Source organism: Triticum urartu, chromosome 4, assembly GCF_003073215.2.
Source record: "Triticum urartu cultivar G1812 chromosome 4, Tu2.1, whole genome shotgun sequence".
In the NCBI taxonomy this organism is placed as follows: domain Eukaryota; kingdom Viridiplantae; phylum Streptophyta; class Magnoliopsida; order Poales; family Poaceae; genus Triticum; species Triticum urartu.
In genome coordinates, this window is record NC_053025.1 from 490,408,547 (window position 1) to 490,431,156 (window position 22,610).

At 47.6% G+C, this 22,610-nt stretch overlaps 1 protein-coding gene and 1 pseudogene across 1 annotated transcript; one reads left to right on the forward strand and one right to left on the reverse strand.

Moving 5' to 3' along the window:
* The first annotated feature begins 275 nt into the window (after nucleotides 1–275).
* LOC125554820 (dynamin-related protein 4C-like) lies at nucleotides 276–3,650 on the forward strand. The gene is given in 5 exon segments (XM_048718222.1): nucleotides 276–285; nucleotides 337–543; nucleotides 546–862; nucleotides 865–2,305; nucleotides 3,220–3,650. Coding segments are annotated over 5 exon segments (2,331 nt in total). The 3' UTR covers nucleotides 3,576–3,650.
* Nucleotides 3,651–4,044: 394 nt separating this feature from the next.
* LOC125552218 lies at nucleotides 4,045–8,131 on the reverse strand (annotated as a pseudogene).
* Between the last annotated feature and the right edge of the window lie 14,479 nt (nucleotides 8,132–22,610).

A 22,610-nucleotide genomic window follows, 5' to 3' on the forward strand; every position in this document is an offset into this window, starting at 1 on the left:
CTTTAATAGATGAACTCTTTTTTCAAAAAATTCGATGGAGTCTTTTCTAATTCGTGAGTTTTTTTCAAACCTGCGAACAGTTTCTTATTTCACAAACTTTTGAAATACTAAAAAAACGTTTCTGGTTTTCTTTCTACCTGTACCAAGTTTCATTCAGGGAGCTGGGGGTACCTGGGCCGGCCCATAGAGCACTCACGTGACAAGCGCCGATTAGGAGCCCAAAAAAAAAGGAGCTCCCGAATTTCGGCCACCGTCCAAACACACCCATGTGCCCAATGCCCATATGTGGGCCGTCAGCTTCATAGCCTAATTCGGCCCTTTAACCTGGCTGTGAAGATCCGAACTCGAGGGGTCGTCACTGGGTATATGGGGAACTCTCCGGAGAAAATGGAGGAAAGAAAACTGAGAAGTCGGAACGGCCAGCGCCGGGGGGTGAATGCTTCCAAGCTGCTGCGCCCCGACGCTACAACTCCCCAACGCGCGCAAAGCCCCCTCGCATTCCGAGGTGGGAGCCCCAGCCGCTTCATCTCCCCGCCCAAACCTTCCCCACCATAAATCGACCCGCCTCCCGGAAGAACCAGCACGCTCCTCCTCACCTCCCTGCCACCCCGCCCTAGCTCCAGACATGCCGAGCTCAAAGAAGAACAAAGCTTCAGACTCGTCCAAGAATCTCCAGATGGTGATCAGCGACGGCAAGGGCGAGGCCGCGGCCAGCGCCGTGACCGGGAGCGCAATCGCCGCGTCGTACAACGACCAGATACGGCCGCTTCTCGACGCTGTGGACCGCCTGCGCCACCTCAAGGTGACGCAGGAGGGCATCCAGCTCCCGACGATCGTGGCTGTCGGCGACCAGTCCAGGGCATCTGCAAGTCGAGCGTCCTTGAGTCCCTGGCCGGCATCAGCCTCCCTCGCGGCCAGGGCATCTGCACCCGCGTGCCGCTCGTCATGCGGCTCCAGGACGACCCCTCCGCCGACTCGCCGGTGCTGCAGCCTGAGCACAGCAACGGCCGCGTGGTGACCACCACGGAGGCCAATGTCGCGGACGCCATCAACACCGCCACCGCGGAGATAGCCGGGTCGGGCAAGGGGATCTCCGACGCGCCCATCACCCTCGTCGTGCGCAAGCGGGGCGTGCCCGACCTCACCCTCGTCGACCTCCCCGGCATCACGCGCGTGCCGGTCAAAGGGCAGCCCGACGACATCTACGACCAGATCGCCAAGATCATCAAGGACTACATCTCGCCGAAAGAGAGCATTATCTTGAACGTGCTCTCTGCCACGGTCGACTTCCCGACGTGCGAGTCCATCCGCATGTCGCAGCAGGTGGACCGCACTGGTGAGCGCACGCTTGCAGTGGTCACCAAGGTGGACAAGTCCCCCGAGGGCCTGCTCGAGAAGGTCACCATGGACGACGTCAACATTGGCCTCGGGTACGTCTGTTTCCGCAACCGCATCGGGGACGAGACCTATGACCAGGCTCGTGTAGAGGAGGAGAAGCTGTTCAAGTACCACCATCTGCTGTCCAAGATCGAGAAGTCCATGGTGGGCATTCCTGTGCTTGCGCAGCGACTCATGCAGATTCAGGCGACCATCATCGCCAAGTGCCTCCCGGACATCGTCAAGCAGATCAACGACCGCCTTAGCCGGAGCAGCACCGAGCTCAACCAGATGCCGCCTGATCTTGTTAGCGTTGCTGACGCGGTGAGAGAGTTTATTCGTATTGTCAAGCAGGTGTGCTCTTCCCTGGAGAAGATACTGGTGAGGGGCGAGTTCGATGAGTTCCCTGACGACTGCCATTTCCACGGCACGGCCCGTATCGCGGAGATGCTCAATGCATACGCAAAGAAGCTGCCTGTTGAAGTCCCAGGGCGTGGCGGCCTGTTCCTGATGGAGGAGGTGAGAGTTCTGGAGGAGACCAAGGGCGTCAACCTCCCCAACTTCCTGCCAAGATCGGCGTTCCAGGTCCTGCGCAAGAAGAAGGTGGAGACCGTCATGCAGATACCGCACGATCTTGTCAATGAGGTGTGGGAGTATGTGGAGGACTTGGTGTCAAAGGTAGTTCTGCAGCATGCCGACAACTTCCCTCAGGTGCAGTCATCCTGCCGCCGTGCAGTCCAGATGCTGATGGAGAAGGCGCGTGCGCGATCCGCGCAGCACATTGAGGAGCTGATCGAGATGGAGCTGGTAGCTGATTTCACGGCTAATCCTGAATACATGAAGACTTGGTACGAGATCATGGAAGGTCATGAGAAGTTTATGGACGCTGTGGTGGACACCTCCAAGCCCACCCTTCTTAACCTGGTAGGCTTTGGAGAAGTGGACGTGTCGCATCTGAGGGTGAATTCTGAGTTGGCAGGGCAGGCGTTTGACCTGAGCGCGCGCCTGACCGCCTACTGGAAGATCATCGTGCTCCGGCTCATCGACGGCCTGGCGCTGCACGTCCTTCGTGGCGGACACCTCCAAGCCCACCCTTCTTAACCTGGTAGGCTTTGGAGAAGTGGACGTGTCGCATCTGAGGGTGAATTCTGAGTTGGCAGGGCAGGCGTTTGACCTGAGCGCGCGCCTGACCGCCTACTGGAAGATCATCGTGCTCCGGCTCATCGACGGCCTGGCGCTGCACGTCCTTCGTGGCGGACACCTCCAAGCCCACCCTTCTTAACCTGGTAGGCTTTGGAGAAGTGGACGTGTCGCATCTGAGGGTGAATTCTGAGTTGGCAGGGCAGGCGTTTGACCTGAGCGCGCGCCTGACCGCCTACTGGAAGATCATCGTGCTCCGGCTCATCGACGGCCTGGCGCTGCACGTCCTTCGTGGCGGACACCTCCAAGCCCACCCTTCTTAACCTGGTAGGCTTTGGAGAAGTGGACGTGTCGCATCTGAGGGTGAATTCTGAGTTGGCAGGGCAGGCGTTTGACCTGAGCGCGCGCCTGACCGCCTACTGGAAGATCATCGTGCTCCGGCTCATCGACGGCCTGGCGCTGCACGTCCTTCGTGGCGGACACCTCCAAGCCCCACCCTTCTTAACCTGGTAGGCTTTGGAGAAGTGGACGTTGTCGCATCTGAGGGTGAATTCTGAGTTGGCAGGGCAGCGTTTTTGACCTGAGCGCGCGCCTGACCCCGCCTACTGGAAGATCATTCGTGCTCCGGCTCATCGACGGCCTGGCGCTGCCACGTCCTTTTCGTGGCGGACACCTCCAAGCCCACCCTTCTTAACCTGGTAGGCTTTGGAGAAGTGGACGTGTCGCATCTGAGGGTGAATTCTGAGTTGGCAGGGCAGGCGTTTGACCTGAGCGCGCGCCTGACCGCCTACTGGAAGATCATCATGCTCCGGCTCATCGACGGCCTGGCGCTGCACGTCCTTCGTGGCGTCAAGCGGCTCGTGGAGAGTGAGCTCGAGAGGGAACTGTCTGACGAGCTTTTGGGTAACAAGCTGGCAGGGGTGGAGCGGATGCTCATGCCGTCGCCTGGCACTGGCACCAAGCGTGAGCGCCTCAAGAAGAGCATCGTGCTGCTTCGGCAGTCCAAGGAGGTCGTGGCCAACATCATGGACAGGATCAGTGCGTCGGGTGAAATCTAGGTAGTTGGGCATCAGTGTGTGTGATGTCCCTAGGACTTGTCTTCTGGATGGTGCGATTCGGTGAACTATGCTATGCTTCATGTTCAGTTATGTTATGAGCCATGCTATGGCTGTATGCTCAGTTATGTTATGCATTTTCCTTAGTATTTCTGGTGATGACTGATGCAGTGTCAATTATGCTGTGGTTCTATGTTAGCAAGTGATGTTCTGTTATGTTATGATCATTATTAATTCCTCTCAAACTTGCTATGTTCAGTTATGGATCATACTGTCATGTGCATCATGTTTTCTAAGTTATTCAATCTGTAATTACCTAGCATCCACAGTTTTTATAGTAGGTCATGCAATATTATTTTATTTATCTGTTTTATCCTATATAATCTTCAAGGCAAACGAGGTAGCTTAGTTCGCAATTTTTAAGCATATCGTACTTGAACCATTTTCATACTAGTTTGACAGGGCACCAAGATACAAGAAACAACTGTTGGGATTTCATGGTTTTATATGTAGAGTCTGAACCTAGCATATGCATAAAACGAGTTTCTTCTCCAGCATACATATTCTATAATTTCTTGAATGTAAAGGGTACAACACGAGAAAGTACCCAACCACAGTTCACTTCAGAAATGTACAGTTCTGGGTTCTACGCTAACCTACAGGGAGCATTGTACAGTAGGCAGCAACACTTAATAGTAATAGTGGCATCCATGTTAATGGAGGAGACAAGGCAACTGGTGTTGACCCATAGGCTGACATTAACATTGAAGAAAGCTGCACAAAGAGAAAACTCTTATGTTAACACTAAAATGTGAAAAATCTACACTAGAAAGCTGGGCTAATAGAAATACAAACCTTCAAATGTATCATGGCCGTGATCAAACACGCGAGTAGAATTATCCTCCTTGTCCAGCCACCAAAAAATTTGATCAACACAAACTTTATCTTGTTCTTGCAAGATAGGTTCATTAAAGCTCCTGGAGCTGGAGAACCTGGCAGAAAGCGTGCTGCCTCAGCGGTTGTATCTGCTGTGTTAGCTCTGTCTTCTGCTCTTCTATGGTACTGCAAATAAGCCGCGGCCCTTTCTGCAAACAAGCCATATGCAAGGACTACTACAGGGACAACCACCAGGTATAGGAAAGGCAGGGTGATCACCATCACATCTGGGCTGCTCAGCTTGTAGTTTGCCATACCAAAAGAAGGTATGCTCCATCCAGATATGTACATTTGAGCAATTTCTCCATTTTCAGATGTTGCATGACCCCAAAACCACGGCATCTGGGTGATCCAAAGAACATACAGGGACAAAGAAAACCAGAACGGTTTGCTGTTTGCACCCTCCATTAAAAACAAGACCAACCAAAACCAAGCCTTTCGCTGCTGGACAGGGGATGTTAGAACTGACAAGGCCCACCTTTGATATGATGACTTTTTCTTTAAAAAATGGTACAGGATTTGGGGAATGAGCAACAACAGAATGGTGAAGGCCAAATTACTCCAGAGAAGAACTCTATAAGCGTCTTCCCATTCAATTTCAAATATCAAACGGTTGAGCCATGGGCGGTGTAGAATCGCTATCTTGCCCTCAACTGAAAATGGTCTTCGCTCACTTACAGTCTTCTTACCATTAGAATCTAGCACAAACACTTGCAACCAGTAGCGAGTAGGAGACGGACTTCTGTAATTTTTAGCATTCCACATGGCATGGAAGAAAGGTTTGTGACCAGAAGAGTTGGCAACAAGTTGCAGAGGCATCTCCTCAACTATCTTGAACTCATTATGAGAATCAAAAACTCTTGCACTCACATTGACAATAAGTTCTTCAGAGAAAACAAGAGCGTTTATATCATTTCTAGGTGGCCCCTTGTTTGATTCCAATATATTCATATTTCTTGAATCTGTTGGATAGGTGATCAAGATAGAAGTTTGGAATGGCTGTTTTAACGTATGGTCAATGAAAGAGACTGCGCCTCCGTCTATTGCTAAAATCCTCATCAATCTGGACTCTTTCCAGTCTCCAAGTTCCCATTCCCAAAAGCTTGAAGAGCGCTCTTTTGTTCTCATTTGATGATGCCTCCAAAGCTGATTAACTAACTTTCGCATGCAGATGGCCACATAGGTATGCTGAAATTGAATGCCTTGCAAACACACTTTCGTAACGCTGTCCTACTTCAGACGAAGTAGTAAACGACATAGGGAAATGTCCAAATACAACTTTTGTAATCGGAACATTAGAATGATTGGTCCAGTACTGTAATTCTGAGTTAACTGCTTCTATCCTCTTATCAGTTGGGTGTCCAAATAAATTAGAAGGAAACCGAATGCCAACAGTCATTGTATCATCTATGCCCAGGAATAGATAATTTCTATCTCCCTATAATACCTTTTAGGACAAAATATCAGTTCCGGAATTGCAAGTACGATTAACATACATATATGTAATCATGAGAATGTATCATGCACAATTAGATCCATATAAACTCAATTCAAACTAGGAGTCGAAAATTCTACCAAATGCTTCTCTCTGGTATTGTTGTGATCCGATTAGACTTAAATATATGCCAGGTGGTTGAAAGAAACTAAAAGGTGCAGATACCATGGAACACTTGGTTCTTCACAATAAAAATGACTGCTTGAGAAGAATAAGAGTTGGTTTTGTTATTTAACTATATAGTATACTCATGTAGGCAGATGAACATATTTTGCAGTGCTGCACACTAATGCATTTCCTGTGTCAGCAATGTGGCAATAGTTTATGTCTGTACCACAAAGGTTCCAGCGGCATTAGTATATTACTCCTCAAGTCCAATTGTACTTGTATATGCATGTCATATTTTATAACTTATTATTGATGTCTCAACCTACACTCAGTTCACAAAAGATTGATATTATCATATTGATATTCGAACATTAGTTTCTTATTGTACCAGTTGACAAGGAAATTTGTTCAAGACAATGTGCTCTCTCATATGCATAATCATTTATCGCAATCAATTGCACTGTAAAATTAGTAGATAATAATGTTAACATGGAAATTCTGCCAGCAATTCTGTTAAAGGTTACACCTCGAAAAGCCAGGGGAAACATATCACAGCATTATTAGTTAAAACACAGCCATCTTGAAAAAGTTGAACATGCTTCACAAGGAGAGCTGACAAAGCAACGAACCGTACCTGGAGGATTATGCTATTAATGGTGCTTAATTGGCCAAGCTGTGAGTTAACACTGTAAGTTGAAAAGAAGTCCAACTCGCTTCCTCTATAGGGAACTCCATATGTATCATGATTGCCTCTAATATCAAATATCCTCCTCTTATCAATACCGCCTTTTGCAACAATTGCATCAATAGTTTTCTTGTATGTAATCCATTCATCTTCATCCTGTCTGGATGTAGTTCTTTTACTATTTTTTGCATCTAACAAGATGGAAGTTATAATACAATCAGTGAAGTGTTCAAAGAATTACAGGAACGACAGCATATATGTTCTTATACCATCTGTTTATAATTATTTTCATTTATCAGAGGAGTTCTCTTTACCATATACTGTAGAATATATGTAACCAAGTATGGATATGCTGGTCTGAAAATTTCTCTCTTATAACCAGAAGCAAAGAATGAAAAGATGAGATCATCCAAGAAAAACGTTCCAGTAGGCCAACAATTCGATTCAGTTCAACTTTTAAATTTTCCAGCTACCACCAATTCTGAGTTTTATTAACCAATTTATCTCTTTCTACTGTATCAAGGCCGCTTTGTTCTATGCTGCTATTGGGGAGTGAAGAATTAAAGGTCGACGAACTAATTCTAAACTAGACTCTCCAGACAGTCAGTCAAGATGAAACAAACCATCCAGTCTGAACATCAGTAGCACCTAACATCTCTGGAGTTGTTCCAAATTTTACATCGTCGCACAGTATGTTACATCACGAATGATAAGTTCCAATTCAGGGTGTTCAAATATATTTGACTCGGTTTTTAACAAGTTTGTATGCTTCATAATCATTTATCCTCATAAACTAGACTCGGAGTGCCAAATATCATTGCATGACCGTAGGAAATTCGTGTGAAATTAGGAAATAGCGCATCAAACGAACTATTGGGGCACCAATTGCGAAAGCTGTAACGCTGTGTCCCGCGGATTCAAGATTCATGGAGATAGGCGGAGAGGGCGCACCGGTGATGTCGCCGGAGACCAGGAGGAGGTGGGGGCGGATGGTGCGAAGGGCGGTGCCGAGGAGGCTCGCTAGGTCGGCGGCGCGGTCCGGGTGGTAGGCGCTGATGTGGAGGTCGCTGACCTGCACCACCCACGCTACGTCGCCGTCCATGGGGAAGGCCGACCTCGCCACCGCCCCGTCGTCGTCGGCCGCCGTCCATGGGGCGGAAAGCGGCAGGATGAGGAGGAGGAGAAGGAGGGGAAGTACGAGAGGAGAGGCCATCGCTGGGAAGCTCTTGCCGCCGGTGGAAGATCCGGCTGGGATCGTGCGTACGATGCCGCGATACTTCAGAAGAAAAAAAAACGATGCCGTGATACTGTTGCGTGTTAGTTGGGGCGAAGAGGTTGGCGTTCAGCGAGGCAGGGACTCCAGTTTTTTTTTTTTTAATTTGGCAGGGACACTAGGTTTTTTTTAGGGTGAAGACTAGGGCTGCAAGAAAAACTCGAGGCTCGTGAGCTGCTCGAGATCGACTCGTTTTTTGACTCGACTCGAGATCGACTTGAAAAGAAATGAGCTGAGTTTGAAAACTTTATGTAGATTGATCGAGAAACGAGCCGATCTGGAGTCAATGTTGGCTCGCTCAATTTTAGCTTGATAGCTCGACAGAATATCATTATGTTACATGATCATGCCATATATGAAATGAAAATAAGATAATTTATTATGTAAGATCAATGACATAGGATTTAGATGTCTAATACTTATGGCACATCTAGATGTATTTTAGCAAAACTGAATTTATTATCATATATGTTGTCCATAATTTTTCTCCATTTTATTTACCAACGAACATGAAAACTTAATTACGTGCAGAGAAGATTTAGGCCTAATTATGGCACATGGTCGACTATGCGTTAAATATCCTATATTTTTGGCAAAGGTTCCCAGCATATTCGTCTTAATTTTTTGTTTTTCACCCATAGATTTATAATTTTTACCATCTTATTTAGCTCGAAACTAGCTCGAGATCGACTCGAGATCGTTACAAGCTAAGCACGAGTCATGTTCTACAGCTCGATCATGAGCTTCACTTAGTTTGAGCTCGCTCGAATTTTTATATGAGTTGAGCTGAGCCAACTCCAACTCACTCGAGCTCGACTCATTTGCAGCTTTAATGAGGACACTTTATTATTGATTAATTAATTGAAAAGTTCAAAAGAATACAAAAAGGGTCATATGGATAGTCCAGCCACAAGTGGCCGGTAGAAGAGGTTGTCAGTGGGCAGGGCGATTCCTATTTGTCGTGCACATCGACGTTTTGTCGAACAAATCCGCACCCACTTTCATGGTCGGTATGTTAATTTGGACCGGCTCAAGTAGTGCATGTTCGGTCTTCCAGTTTTGGGGAAGACCGAATTTCTTTGTTTTTTGTTTGATTTTATTGCTTCTTAATTTTTTTCTTTTCCTTTTTCATGTTTGTTTTTTATTTTATTTTATTTTTCATTTTTTTTTCGTTATTATTTTTATTATATTTTTCCTTTTCACATTCCTTTTCATTTGACGATATTTTTTCAAATTCGTATCATGAACAATTTTGGATTCATTGAATTCGTATTTTATCAAATTCAAAAATGTAAAAAAGTTAAAAATGTTCGACAAATTCAGAAATGTTCACCAAATTGAAAATTTGTTCATCAATTTCAAAAAATCATCAAATACAAAAAATGTTCATCACGATACAAAAATGTTTCATCGATTCAAAGTTTGTTCATCAAATAAAAACATATTCATCAAAATTCAAAACATGTTCATGATTCAAAATTTGTTCATAAAATACAAAAAAATGTTCATCAAAATTCTAATAACTATTCTTCATATATTAAAAAATGTCCATGAATTCTAGAAAATGTTCATTGAATTCAAGAATTAATCGTCCAATTCGAAAATTGTTCACCAAACTAATAAACATTGAATTCAAAATGTTCATAATAAAAAAAATTCAAAATTCAGGAAAAACATTTTTAAAAATTGTGAACATTTTTCTTTTACTTTGAAGAATTTTTTGGAATTGATTTTTTTAAATGCTTATTTTTTCATTCAAGATTCATAAAAAAATTGTAGTTAAAAAAGAAAAACAATTTAAAAATCAAAATAGGCATGGTCAGGCCTGCATACTGGCTGACCCAAAAAGCAGGCACGTGGGGAGTGGCAGGTGCGCGTTTCCGCAACGCACTAAATAGGAGGGCCCCTATTGGGGTTGACATCTACTCCCTTCATAAATAAATAAATATAAAAGCATTTAGACTACTGCTTTAGTGATCTAAACGCTTTTATATTTCTTACAGAAGGAGTACTCTCCAGGTTTGCTGCACAAAAACACTCCTATTTGTTAAACCATTGCACTAAGCTCTGATCCATCATTTGATTATATTAACATGATTCCCGAAGAGTGGACTACACTTATAAGTGCACACGTGACAAAGAAAAACCTAATGACATTAGACGACCTAGAATAACTGTCAATGTACTTAATTTTAGTTGCTCGTTACATTTTTTGGTTTAAAACTTAACATTTAAAAGAAAAAATCAAGAAATCAGTAAACTGTATATATATAGTGTTACTATTCATCACCCATGATGCAGAATAAGTTATTCTTCACCTGAGGTAATCTTATGATCGTTTCATAAATAAATTACATATGGGATACACATAGTTACATTCATGTTGATTCACTACGTAAAACTTGGCATAAAAAACAAAAAAATTGCACTTTATGTATACTAATACAAATGCCCGTGCATTGCACCGGGAAAAAAAATCGAAAAACCTGCTTCGTGTGTCATCAAGCACCATTCCTTATATCCGCTAAGAAAATCCACTGCGATAACATTAACAACAACATATGATTTGTGACATACATATATGTATATCAGCTAAGAGAAAAAGACATATCAATTTCGCAACGTAAATAAATACATTATTTGTGCAAGTGTATGGAGATCAAACACCATATCAGCAAACACAATGCAATTATTTTTTAGAAGTATGTGTAAAACGTAATGTACGAAAATAAATACAACCATTGTTCAGCAAACACAATGCAATTATTTTTGAGAAACACACAATCCTAGTATTTTCTCGGTGAACACAACGTTCAGCGCATTCCATCATATTTTTATCTTTACTGTTGTGCTACTGCCGCACACTGCTCCATTTATCCTTTTTTGTTCAGAGCATTCCAGCATCCAACTCTCTGCGTCCGGGCGGCTGGCTCGCCCTCATCTCCTTTAATACCCAATATGCCTCACATGTAAATTTCTTTTATTAAAAAGACAAGGATCAATTATTTCCTTCAATAGACCACCATTAATTTATTTCCTTCAATATACAACCCTCAGCAATTCCTTCCTTTTATACCCACAATCCGGAAATCCACCCTTACTTTATTTTGTTCATATTCAGCTCTCAATTCCTTCCTTTAGTAGACAAAGGTCAATTCTTTCCTTTAATAGACCACCATCAATTATTTCCTTCGATAGACAACCCTCAATTTATCTCACGGTCTCTTTCCTTATGCGTCTTGCTGATTACATGACACTTGCTAACATATATAAATCGGTAGGATTCTGTTTAAAGGAACAATGTGGGATTATTTAACATCAAATTTGGACGTCCGGTTGGTTGCTGGAGCTTTTTGCCGGGACAGGAGGTCACGAGTTCGACACCGCCGTGGCCTTTTTTTCTCACATTGTTCATGGCCCAGAAAAGGCTTAGAAGTGTAGCGATTGGATGTTGATTAGGCTCAGCCTTGCAACTATGTGGCCGAATACGAACATTTTCCTTCGAATGTTTCGCTCGGATCTACTCGTGATATGGTTCATTTAAAATCAAACCTTTCTTTTTATGAAAGTCGGCCAATAGTTCGCATGGCTAGCCCAGCCCACTCACATCTAGGAGACCAAGGTTTGAGTTTAGCACCCGGCAATAATTTTTTTCATCTCGTTTACAGAATGTAATTTTCTTCTTACGGCATGGCATTGGTGGGATGGGCTGGTTCGTGCGTTTGCTGCAGCCTAGCCTGGGCGGACGTACACGCCAGCTGATGGCCCATAAATAAAAGTGAACGGTGGTGAGCCTGTGCAGAAAAATAGTACCACCTCGGGCAAACCATATGAAATAAACTGAAAGTGTAAAATCACGGGAAGAAGTGTATTGTGACGGTGAACCCATAGAGTCAATCCATTTATTATTATTATTATATATTATAAGGAAAGATTTTACACTATTTTTACGTCTGTAATTTTACGTACCATAAAATTTATTTTCTGGTGATTACATATTTTGTTACGTTCTCTTATTACGTATTAAATAAGACAAAAATTTACGAAATATAAAATTACGGTGCATTGATGTTAAAATAGAGGGGGTGAAGAATAACTATTATGATCACAACCTGACCTGCTCCGGTAGTAGTATGTTTGTAACACCCCGGATGTAATTTACCTTATATGTACTCCAACTCTTGCCGTTTCCGGCGCTAAGTTATTTTATTTCCTCGGATTCGGGTTTTGTCTTCGTGTGTTGTTGTCGTTGTCATGCATCTCATATCATGTCATCATGTGCATTACATTTGCATACGTGTTCGTCCCATGCGTCCGAGTATCTTTCCCGTTGTCCGTTTCGCATTCCGGTGCTCCTATCTCCTCCGGTGGTCCTTTCTACCTTTCTTTCATGTGTGGGGGTTAAATATTTCTGGATTGGACCAAGACTTGTCAAGCGGCCTTGGTTTACTACCGGTAGACCGCCTGTCAAGTTTCGTACCATTTGGACTTCGTTTGATGCTCCAACGGTTAACCGAGGGACCGAGAAGGCCTCGTGTGTGTTGCAGCCCAACACCCCTCCATTTTGGCCCAAAACCCTCTCCATCATCTAGAGCGTTCGATCACAATCGCGTGGCCGAAAACTGCACCTCATTTGGACTCTCCTAGCTCCCTCTATGCCTATATATAGGTCTCTCCCCGAAAATCCCGGGTCTTCTTCCCCGAAACCCTAGTCCCGCTCCTCTCCGCGCGGCCGGACACGTCCGCCCGACCCGCCGCCGCCAACCGGAGCCTGCCACGTGGCGTCCCCAAGCCCCACTTCGCCGCCGACCGCGCCGAGCCCGCCCGAGCCCACGGGAGGCCCCCGCGGCCCATCCAGGCGCCGCCCCGCGACTCCTCTTCCTCATGCCGCGCGCCGCCGCCTCCGCCCTACTCCGACCGCCGTCTTCGTCCGGCCGCCACCCTGCACCTCCTCTCGCCGGCCGGAGCGCGCCCGCCGCCGCCTCCCGGCTTCCTCCTCACCGCCGTGAGCCCGCGCCTCCCCGCTCCTTCTCCGGTCAGATCCGGCCGCGAGAGGGCCGGATCCGGTGAGCTGCATCCTCCGGCGACCTCCACCTCTTCTCGGCGACGTCTCCGGCGAAGCCCCGACGAACCTCGGCTTCCGTGCACGAGATCTGGATCGGATCAAACCCTAGGTTGACCCCGGGATATTTTCTAAGTCATTTTTCTGCAGTATTTTTATGCCATGTTCATCGCATCGTAACTCCGCATCCGTAGATCCGTTTTGGGCGTGTAGCATATTAAAATCTTTGTCTCAGAGAGTACATCATTTCATCTCTTTGCATCATTTTCATTTGAGCTCATTTTGTTGCCCGAAATGCTGTTGGAACAGAGCTATTTGAGTTAATTGTCAGATCTGTTGCACCAAATAGCTATTTGTCATTTTTGCCATGATTATTGTGTGCATGATATGCTCCTGAGCTCTACATGTGTTTTGTTATATGCTTTGCCATCTTTACAGAGGCGCTATCCATGTATTTTTGTGATGTGTGTGGTGACTAGCACGAGCTTGCAAAGTAGTGCATTCGTTAATGCTGATTTCAGGGACTTAGCAATTTCTCCAAGTCCTTGATCTGTTTTTATCAATATGCCATATGTTCATGTTGTTTACTAGTGATCCGTGCCTCTTTTGAGGATGATCAGTAAGGATGTTTTGTTAATAATGTGCTGCTCTATCGATCCATATCTCTGTTTGCATTTATGGAGCACCCTAGCTTGAGTCAATCAAGCTCTACTTTTGTCATTTCGTGAATCTGGGCAGATTGTCTACTTGTTAGCGATTTTGTCGAGGATGTTGTTGTTGATCCGTGCATGCTATGTTGTTGTTCTTGCTATGTCTAGCTTATATAATGTGTATTCTTGATGGGTGTATGCTTGGATTGTCATGCCTTGCTCTGTAGTGAGTGCATAGAGCTCGCAAACATGCATACTCGTTAACAGATTTGCATGTTCCAGTTTTTCTCTAAGTCTGTAATCTGATTATGTTTTTGCCATGTTCACATGTTTGCAATTGTATTTTCTGATCCCTTTTGGCTCAAGGTCAATAAGGGACTTTTGTTAATGTATTTGAGTAGCTTCATTCCATGCTTTACTTTGCCATGTTAAGTTCCTGTAGTATATAGTTTTCATGCTCCAAAGTGTGCTACCTGATCTGAAATTCCAGGCTTGGGTTAATTTAACTAAGTCTGAAACCTGTTTATCAATTGCACTTTTGCCATGCTTGTTTGAACCTGTTAATGGAAGAATTGGCCGTAGCTTAGTGTTCATCTTTTGTCAAGCATCATGAGTGGATCCCTGCCATGTATTTTTTGCCATGTTTGAGTGCTGTAGCATAATTAACTTGTTGCATTTAGATGGCTACTTGCTGTTTATCGCAGACCGGTGCCATATTTGTTTTGCTTGCCATTTCCAAACCGTGCATCCGATTCCGGTGATCTTTATATCGATTTCAACCGAAATCACCTCACCTTTCTAGTGGCACACTTGGATTTCCAAGTTGAGGCCAGGTTCAATCATTCCTTGTCAAATCTTGCATATGCATCACATATCGCATCCCGCATAGCATACCATGTTTGCATCATGTTGTTTGAGCCTTGCACGTGGTTGATTGTGTTCCTTTTGCTTGTTTGTCTTGTTTGGGTAGAGCCGGGAGACGAGTTCGCTAACAAGGAGCCCGTTGAGTTTGCTTTCGAGGATCCAGTCAACTCTGACAACTTTGCAGGCAAGATGATCATACCCTCGAAATCACTTCTATTTTTGCTTTGCTAGATGCTCACTCTTCTGCTATGCCTATGCTACGATGCCTACCACTTGCTTATCATGCCTCCCAAATTGCCATGTCAAAACTCTAACCCACCATGTCCTAGCAAACCGTTGATTGGCTATGTTACCGCTTTGCTCAGCCCCTCTTATAGCGTTGCTAGTTGCAGGTGAAGATTGGAGATCGTTCCTTGTTGGAACATTATTTTTCTTGTTGGGATATCATTATATTATCTTGTTATCTTAATGCACCTATATACTTGGTAAAGGGTGGAAGGCTCGGCCTCTTGCCTAGTGTTTTGTTCCACTCTTGCCACCCTAGTTTTTCGTCATATCGGTGTTATGTTCCCGGATTTTGCGTTCCTTACGCGGTTGGGTAATAATGGGAACCCCTTGACAGTTCGCCTTGAATAAAACTCTTCCAGCAATGCCCAACCTTGGTTTTACCATTCGCCACCTAGCCTCTTTTTCCCTTGGGTTTCCGGAGCCCGAGGGTCATCTTATTTAAACCCCCCTGGGCCAGTGCTCCTCTGAGTGTTGGTCCGACTGAGCTTCCTGCGGGGCCACCTCGGGACAACTTGAGGTTTGGTTTTAATCGTAGCTAGTCTCATCTGAGTGTGCCCTGAGAACAAGATATGTGCATCTCCTATCGGGATTTGTCGGCACATTCGGGCGGTGTTGCTGGACTTGTTTTGTCTTTGTCGAAATGTCTTGTAACCAGGATTCCGAGTCTGATCGGGTCTTCCCGCTAGAAGGAATATCCTTCATTGACCGTGAGAGCTTGTCATGGGCTAAGTTGGGACTCCCCTGCAGGGATTTGAACTTTCGAAAGCCGTGCCCGCGGTTATGGGCAGATGGGAATTTGTTAATGTCCGATTGTAGATAACTTGATCCTTAACTTAATTAAAACGAATCAACTGAGTGTGTTACCGTGATGGTCTCTTGTCGGCGGAGTCCGGGAAGTGAACACGGTGTTGGAGTAATGTTTGCCGTAGGTTGTTCTCTAGTTCTTCGTTCGTGCTTTGCCTTCTCTTCTCGCTCTCTTTTGCGAACAGGTTAGCCACCATATATGCTAGTCGCTTGCTGTAGCTCCACATATTACCTTGCCTTTCCTATAAGCTTAAATAGTCTTGATCGCGAGGGTGCGAGATTGCTGAGTCCCCGTGGCTCACAGATTACTTCCAAACCAGATGCAGGGCCCGATGACTCTGTTCCAGATGATGCGCTAGAGCTCAAGTGGGAGTTCGACGAAGACTCACGCCGTTACTATGTGTATTTCCCTGATGATCAGTAGTGGTGCCTAGTTGGGGCGATCGGGACCATGTCGCACGTTGGGGTTGATCTTTTATTTTGGTACCGTAGTCGGACCATGAGTGTATTGGATGATGTAATGCTATTTATGTACTTTGTGTGACATGGCGAGTGTAAGCCAACTATGTACCTTTCCTCTTATTATGTATTACATGGGATGTTGTGAAGATTACCTTACTTGCGACATTGCTTTCAATGCGGTTATGCCTCTAAGTCGTGCTTCGACTCGTAGGAGATATAGCCGCATCGAGGGCGTTACAATGTTGAACTTCCCAAAGTGCTAGGTTGAACTTCCGCAAACATTGCCCAAATGATGCTTTTGATATACCGTTAGAAAGCTATGGACACGAGTATCATGACCCAAGTTAAATTTTTGGTAAAATTTAAGCAGTTTAAGAGCAGTTTTGAAAACATTTTTCCTTCATACAAAAAATGTGAATCGTATTTTCGATCGCATTTCTAAACCATTTATCGGAATGAGGCAAATAATATGACTTTGGAAAGATACTGCAAAACCGCACCTTCCACATGTTGAATTTTTTCTCTAATTCCCTATGGTTAAAGAGTAATTTGGAAAATCATAAAATCTCACAAACCGAATAGTCAAGTTCGTATTTTCGATGTCACTTCTAAACGGCTAATCCAATTGAGATAAATTATATGGCATTGGAAAGCTTATGAAAATGCGCTATTTTTCCATCTTGAAAGTTTTTCTAATTTTGAATGGTTTAAAAGTAATTTAGAAAACGGTACAGGTTCCACCGAATTCGTATTTTGAAGCTAATTTTTTAACCGTACATCCAAATGGAGCAAATGATATGGCGTTGGAAAGCTTGAGGAAATGCGAAACTTTATGGTATATATTGTTCACTACCACAGGATGCTGGTAACGCGACACTTTGATAAGAGACCCTTCGAGAAACTGTGTGCGATGCAATAATCGCAAACGATGGTGTATGAAAACCATAAAAAAGGTGAAAGCATTTGTGACGGAGGATGCATCAAACACGGTTTAGATTTTAGTTGCGTGTGCGATGAAGGGCATACGGTTCAATTCAATTAACTGTTTGCGATGAGGAGGAACAAAAGAAACGGGCAGCCAGATAAAGGCGTGTGCGATACACAAGATGCAGTTCACTCAGATGAACTGTTTGTGATTAGGCAACACAAAAGAAACGGGCAGTCAGATGAAGGTGTGTGCGATATATAGCATACTGTTCACTCGGATGAACTGTTTGTGATGAGGCAACAAAAAAAAATGGTCAGCCAGATTAAGGTGTGTGCGATATACGGCATGCAGTTCACTCGGATGAACTGTTTGCGTTGACACAAGAGAACAGAAACGGTTCAAATTAACAAGACGTGTGTGTTGTGCGATGGGATTGCATGCGGTTCACTTGGCCGTTGTCGTCGGTGTGTGACCTCTGTGGCAACCGTTCGCTCCCCAGGCGCCTCTTCATGTACCGTGGCAACCGTCCACCGACTCTTCGCATTTCCCTCTCGATTTGGAACTGCTGTCGCATGCTAGCTCTTCCTCCCTCCTCCATTTGCCTTCACCCTTCCTTCTGCCATTGTTTGATCGTCTTCTTCATGGAGGGAACAAGCTGGAAACGACCCCGTTATTCTTGCCCCAATCTGAATGATGACGCAGTGGAGGAACTCATTGATCAGTGCGACATCATCACCTCAGCTAGCATGGCAGGTTCGTTCAAGACCATTCCTGACTCAACTAATAACATCATTACAAGCAACCCAAGGGTCCAGGAGCGGTTTGATCTCCCCTATCTTGTTCACCGTGACCCTGCTAACTGGCGCGGGGACGACGGAAGACTCGCCTTGTGCAAGTTGTGTTGGAGAATGCAGTAATTTCAAAAAAAATCCCACGCACACGCAAGATCATGGTGATGCATAGCAACGAGAGGGGAGAGTGTTGTCTACGTACCCTCGTAGACCGTAAGCGGAAGCGTTATGACAACGCGGTTGATGTAGTCATACGTCTTCACGATCGACCGATCCTAGTACCGAAAGTACGACACCTTCGCGATCTGCACACGTTCGGCTCGGTGACGTACCACGAACTCACGATCCAGTAGAGTGTCGAGGGAGAGCTTCGTCAGCATGACGGCGTGATGACAGTGATGATGATGCTGTTGGAAATATGCCCTAGAGGCAATAATAAAATGATTATTATTACATTTCATTGTTCATGATAATTGTCTATTATTCATGCTATAATTGTGTTATCCGAAAATCATAATACATGTGTGAATACATAGACCATAACATGTCCCTAGTGAGCCTCTAGTTAACTAGCTCGTTGATTAATAGATAGTCATGGTTTCCTGACTATGGACATTGGATGTCATTGATAACGGGATCACATCATTAGGAGAATGATGTGATGGACAAGACCCAATCCTAAGCATAGCACAAGATCGTGTAGTTCGTTTGCTAGAGCTTTTCCAATATCAAGTATCATTTCCTTAGACCATGAGATCGTGTAACTCCCGGATGCCGTAGGAGTGCTTTGGGTGTACCAAACGTCACAACGTAACTGGGTGACTATAAAGGTATACTACAGGTATCCTCGAAAGTATCTATTGGGTTGACACGGATCGAGACCGGGATTTGTCACTCCGTATGACGGAGAGGTATCTCTGGGCCCACTCGGTAATGCATCATCATAATGAGCTCAATGTGACCAAGTGTTTGGTCACGAGATCATGCATTACGGTACGAGTAAAGTGACTTGCCGGGAACGAGATTGAACGAGGTATTGGGATACCGACATCGAATCTCGGGCAAGTAACGTACCGATTGACAAAGGGAATTGTATACGGGATTACTTGAATCCTTGACATTGTGGTTCATCCGATGAGATCATCGAGGAGCATGTGGGATCTAACATGGGTATCCAGATCCCGCTGTTGGTTATTGACCGGAGAGTCGTCTCGGTCATGTCTGCCTGTCTCCCGAACCCGTAGGGTCTACACACTTAAGGTTCGGTGACGCTAGGGTTGTAGAGATATTAGTATGCGGTAACCCGAAAGTTGTTCGGAGTCCCGGATGAGATCCCGGACGTCACGAGGAGTTCCAGAATGGTCCGGAGGTGAAGATTTATATATAGGAAGTCCAGTTTTGGCCATCGGGAAGGTTTCGGGGGTAATCGGTATTGTACCGGGACCACCGAAAGGGTCCCTGGGGTCCACCGAGTGGGGCCACCTATCACGGAGGGCCCCATGGGCTGAAGTGGGAGGGGAACCAGCCCTTGGTGGGCTGGTGCACCCCCCATGGGCCTCCCCCTACGCCTAGGGTTGGAAACCCTAGGGGTGGGGGGCGCCCCACCTGACTTGGGGGGCAAGTCCCCCCCTTGGCCGCTGCCCCCCTTGGAGATGGGATCTCCTAGGGCCGGCGCCCCCCTAGGGGCACTATATATAGTGGGGGGAGGGAGGGCAGCCGCACCCAAGTCCCTGGCGCCTCCCTCTCCCCTCGTAACACCTCTCCCTCTCGTTGGAGCTTGGCGAAGCCCTGCCGAGATCACCGCTGCTTCCACCACCACGCCGTCGTGCTGCTGGATCTCCATCAACCTCTCCTTCCCCTTGCTGGATCAAGAAGGAGGAGACGTCTTCCCCAATCGTACGTGTGTTGAACGCGGAGGTGCCGTCCGTTCGGCGCTTGGTCATCGGTGATTTGGATCACGACGAGTACGACTCCATCAACCCCGTTCTCTTGAACGCTTCCGCTCGCGATCTACAAGGGTATGTAGATGCACTCCCCTCTCCCTCGTTGCTAGATGACTCCATAGATTGATCTTGGTAATGCATAGAAAATTTTAAAATTCTACTACGTTCCCCAACAGTGGCATCATGAGCCAGGTCTATGCGTAGTTTCTATGCACGAGTAGAACACAAGTTGTTGTGGGCATCGATTTTGTCAATTTGCTTGACGTTAATAGTCTTATCTTGATTTGGCGGCATTGTGGGATGAAGCAGCCCGGACCGACCTTACACGTACGCTTACGTGAGACTGGGTCTACCGACTGACATGCACTAGTTGCATAAGGTGGCTAGCGGGTGTCGGAGTAAGTGACCACGGGTAGCCTAGCCGGCTCCCCCTGGCCTTTCTGAAAAAATTACGAGCTGACCCGGCTCTTAAGAATCCAAGACATGGGGCTGCCTTCCCCTGGCCGGCTGTCTCCCAGGCCGGCTATTGGAAGGCGGCACGACTTCAGCCCTCATGAAGAAAGCCGCGGGAGGGCCGGCTCCGAGGAGCCGGCTGCGAGAAGGCCGACTCCAAGGAGCCGGCTCCCATAAATCGGTCAAGACCGTACCCCCGAAGTCTGCATCCACATAACGGCGATGTGACGGGGCATGGCTACAGTGAAGCCTGCCACCCCCGAATCCCGGAGCGCGCCTGGCACAGTGCGCCATACGGGTGGCCATGACCCGTCCGGCGCGGCACTGTTGCCACACTGACCCTGATGTCATCCACGACGGGCTATCAGTACGGCCCACGGGCGGTGGGCCCCTTCAGGCAGAGAGACACCTGAAGGCGGCCTGGCCTCCCCCAGTCGGCCCGAGACGGAGCCGGCTCTCTCCAGCCGGCTTGCCGCCCCCTCGAAGGAGACGCCCCATTAAGGAGACAAGACGCGGTGAGGCTACAGTGGTCACTCGCCGGACGGCAGCACTGTAGCCATGCTTACCTCGGCGAAGCCCTCGTCACCAAGATTGAGCAACAGTCACCAGCCACCGACAAGGCCCTGGACAGTGGGGCCTGTCTGTCGACCAGGGAGCCGGCAGCCGGCGGGACCCACCAGCCGGCGGGCCCCAGCAGCTGGCGCAGAAGCCGGAGAGCGAAGACATGGACGACTGGGCCCCACGCCCAGCCGGATTACCATGGTACCCCCGGGGGGTAGGCCTATATAAAACCCCCGGGACACCCATGCAAAGGGTTGATCCCTGCTAGTTTTAGACACCACGTAGGGAGGAGAAGAGAGCAAGCAGAGACCTTCTTCATCCTCTCGCCAAACAGCTCAAGGAGCTACACGTGTAGCTACTTGTTCATCTAGTGATCATGCGGAGACCCCGCAGAGCAGCAGTAGGGGTGTTATCTCCACGGAGAGCCCCGAAGCTGGGTAAGATTCGCCGGCGTGCATGTCTTCGCCTCATCTCGTTTCCAGGCAACGGTGATGTTTTACTGGCTCCCACAATGATAAGCCACCCGCTGGCATATGTCGCACCTACCACCCGACATTTGGCGCCCACCATGGGGCCAGGTGCACCGTCGTCCGGAAACCTGTTCTGGACGGGGACCCTCTTCCTCCCCCGCGAGCGTAGCCAGCCTGGCACGCCCGATGGCGCTTGCCACGACGCGCTGCAAGGCGTCACCAATGCCTGCGCAGCGAGCAGCCTCGCTGATCTCCTCGACAAGACCCTCATCTCCGACGAGCTCGCCTCCGACGCGGGCACCGAGCACCTCGTCAACCTCCTCGGCCGGCTCCATGTCTTCGGCGAGCCTGCTGTGGACTTGGAGTCAGTTGGCTCCACTGATCCGATGTCTGTCGACTCCGACACGGCCTCGTTCGACACCTTCCCCACCAACGTCACGATCTACAATGACCCGCTTCCCCGAGCCGATGGCTGCGACGCTGTCACCACCGAGGTGATGGTCATCGGCCACGACGGCGCTGCTGACGAGAGCGCCCACGATGCCCCGCACGCGGCAGTCCACGACTTGTCCATCCCCCTGCCGGCCGACGCTGACGCTGAAGCACTGGAGGCTCGCCGCCTCGCCCCTTCACGGAAGGCCGGAAATTGGTTTCCATGAGACGCCTCGCTGAGGCCCACCGACGCGAGGCCGACCGCGCCGCCTTTGGCACGCCGCCCCCAGGCGGGCCCAGCCGGGTCAGCATTGTCAGACAGCGCGGCGCTGTCATTGCCAACACGTTAGAAGTCGACCGCCCAGTCTACGCCACTCCGCTCGAGAACCTGCGCGCCGCCCAGGCGGCCGTAGACGAGCTAGACGGACTGGGGGCCGAAGAACTCGCCCACATGACCCGACGCATCTAGCAGCTGATCAATGCAGCCGCGCAGCGGCACGAAGCCGAAGCCCGCGCGGAAAGCCCTCCCCCGCGCCGAGATCACGGCGCGACGTCCCGGACGCCGACTGCGGGTAGAGACTGCGCGCGGCGCGAGAAAGAGCCGGCTGCCAGCCGAAGCCAAACCCGGATCTCCATCGAGCGAAACGCAGAAGGCCACCCTCGGGCCGTGGAGTGGCAGGGCAACCCGCCTCCGCCTCGGCCCCGTGGAGAGAGATATCCCACCCCTCCGCCGGTGGCGCATCCGACTCTCAGCGGCCGACTAGGTCGCCGCGAAGGAGTCAGCGAAAACGACGCCCGCCATCGGATCGACCGCCTGGTGCGATCCCTGGCGC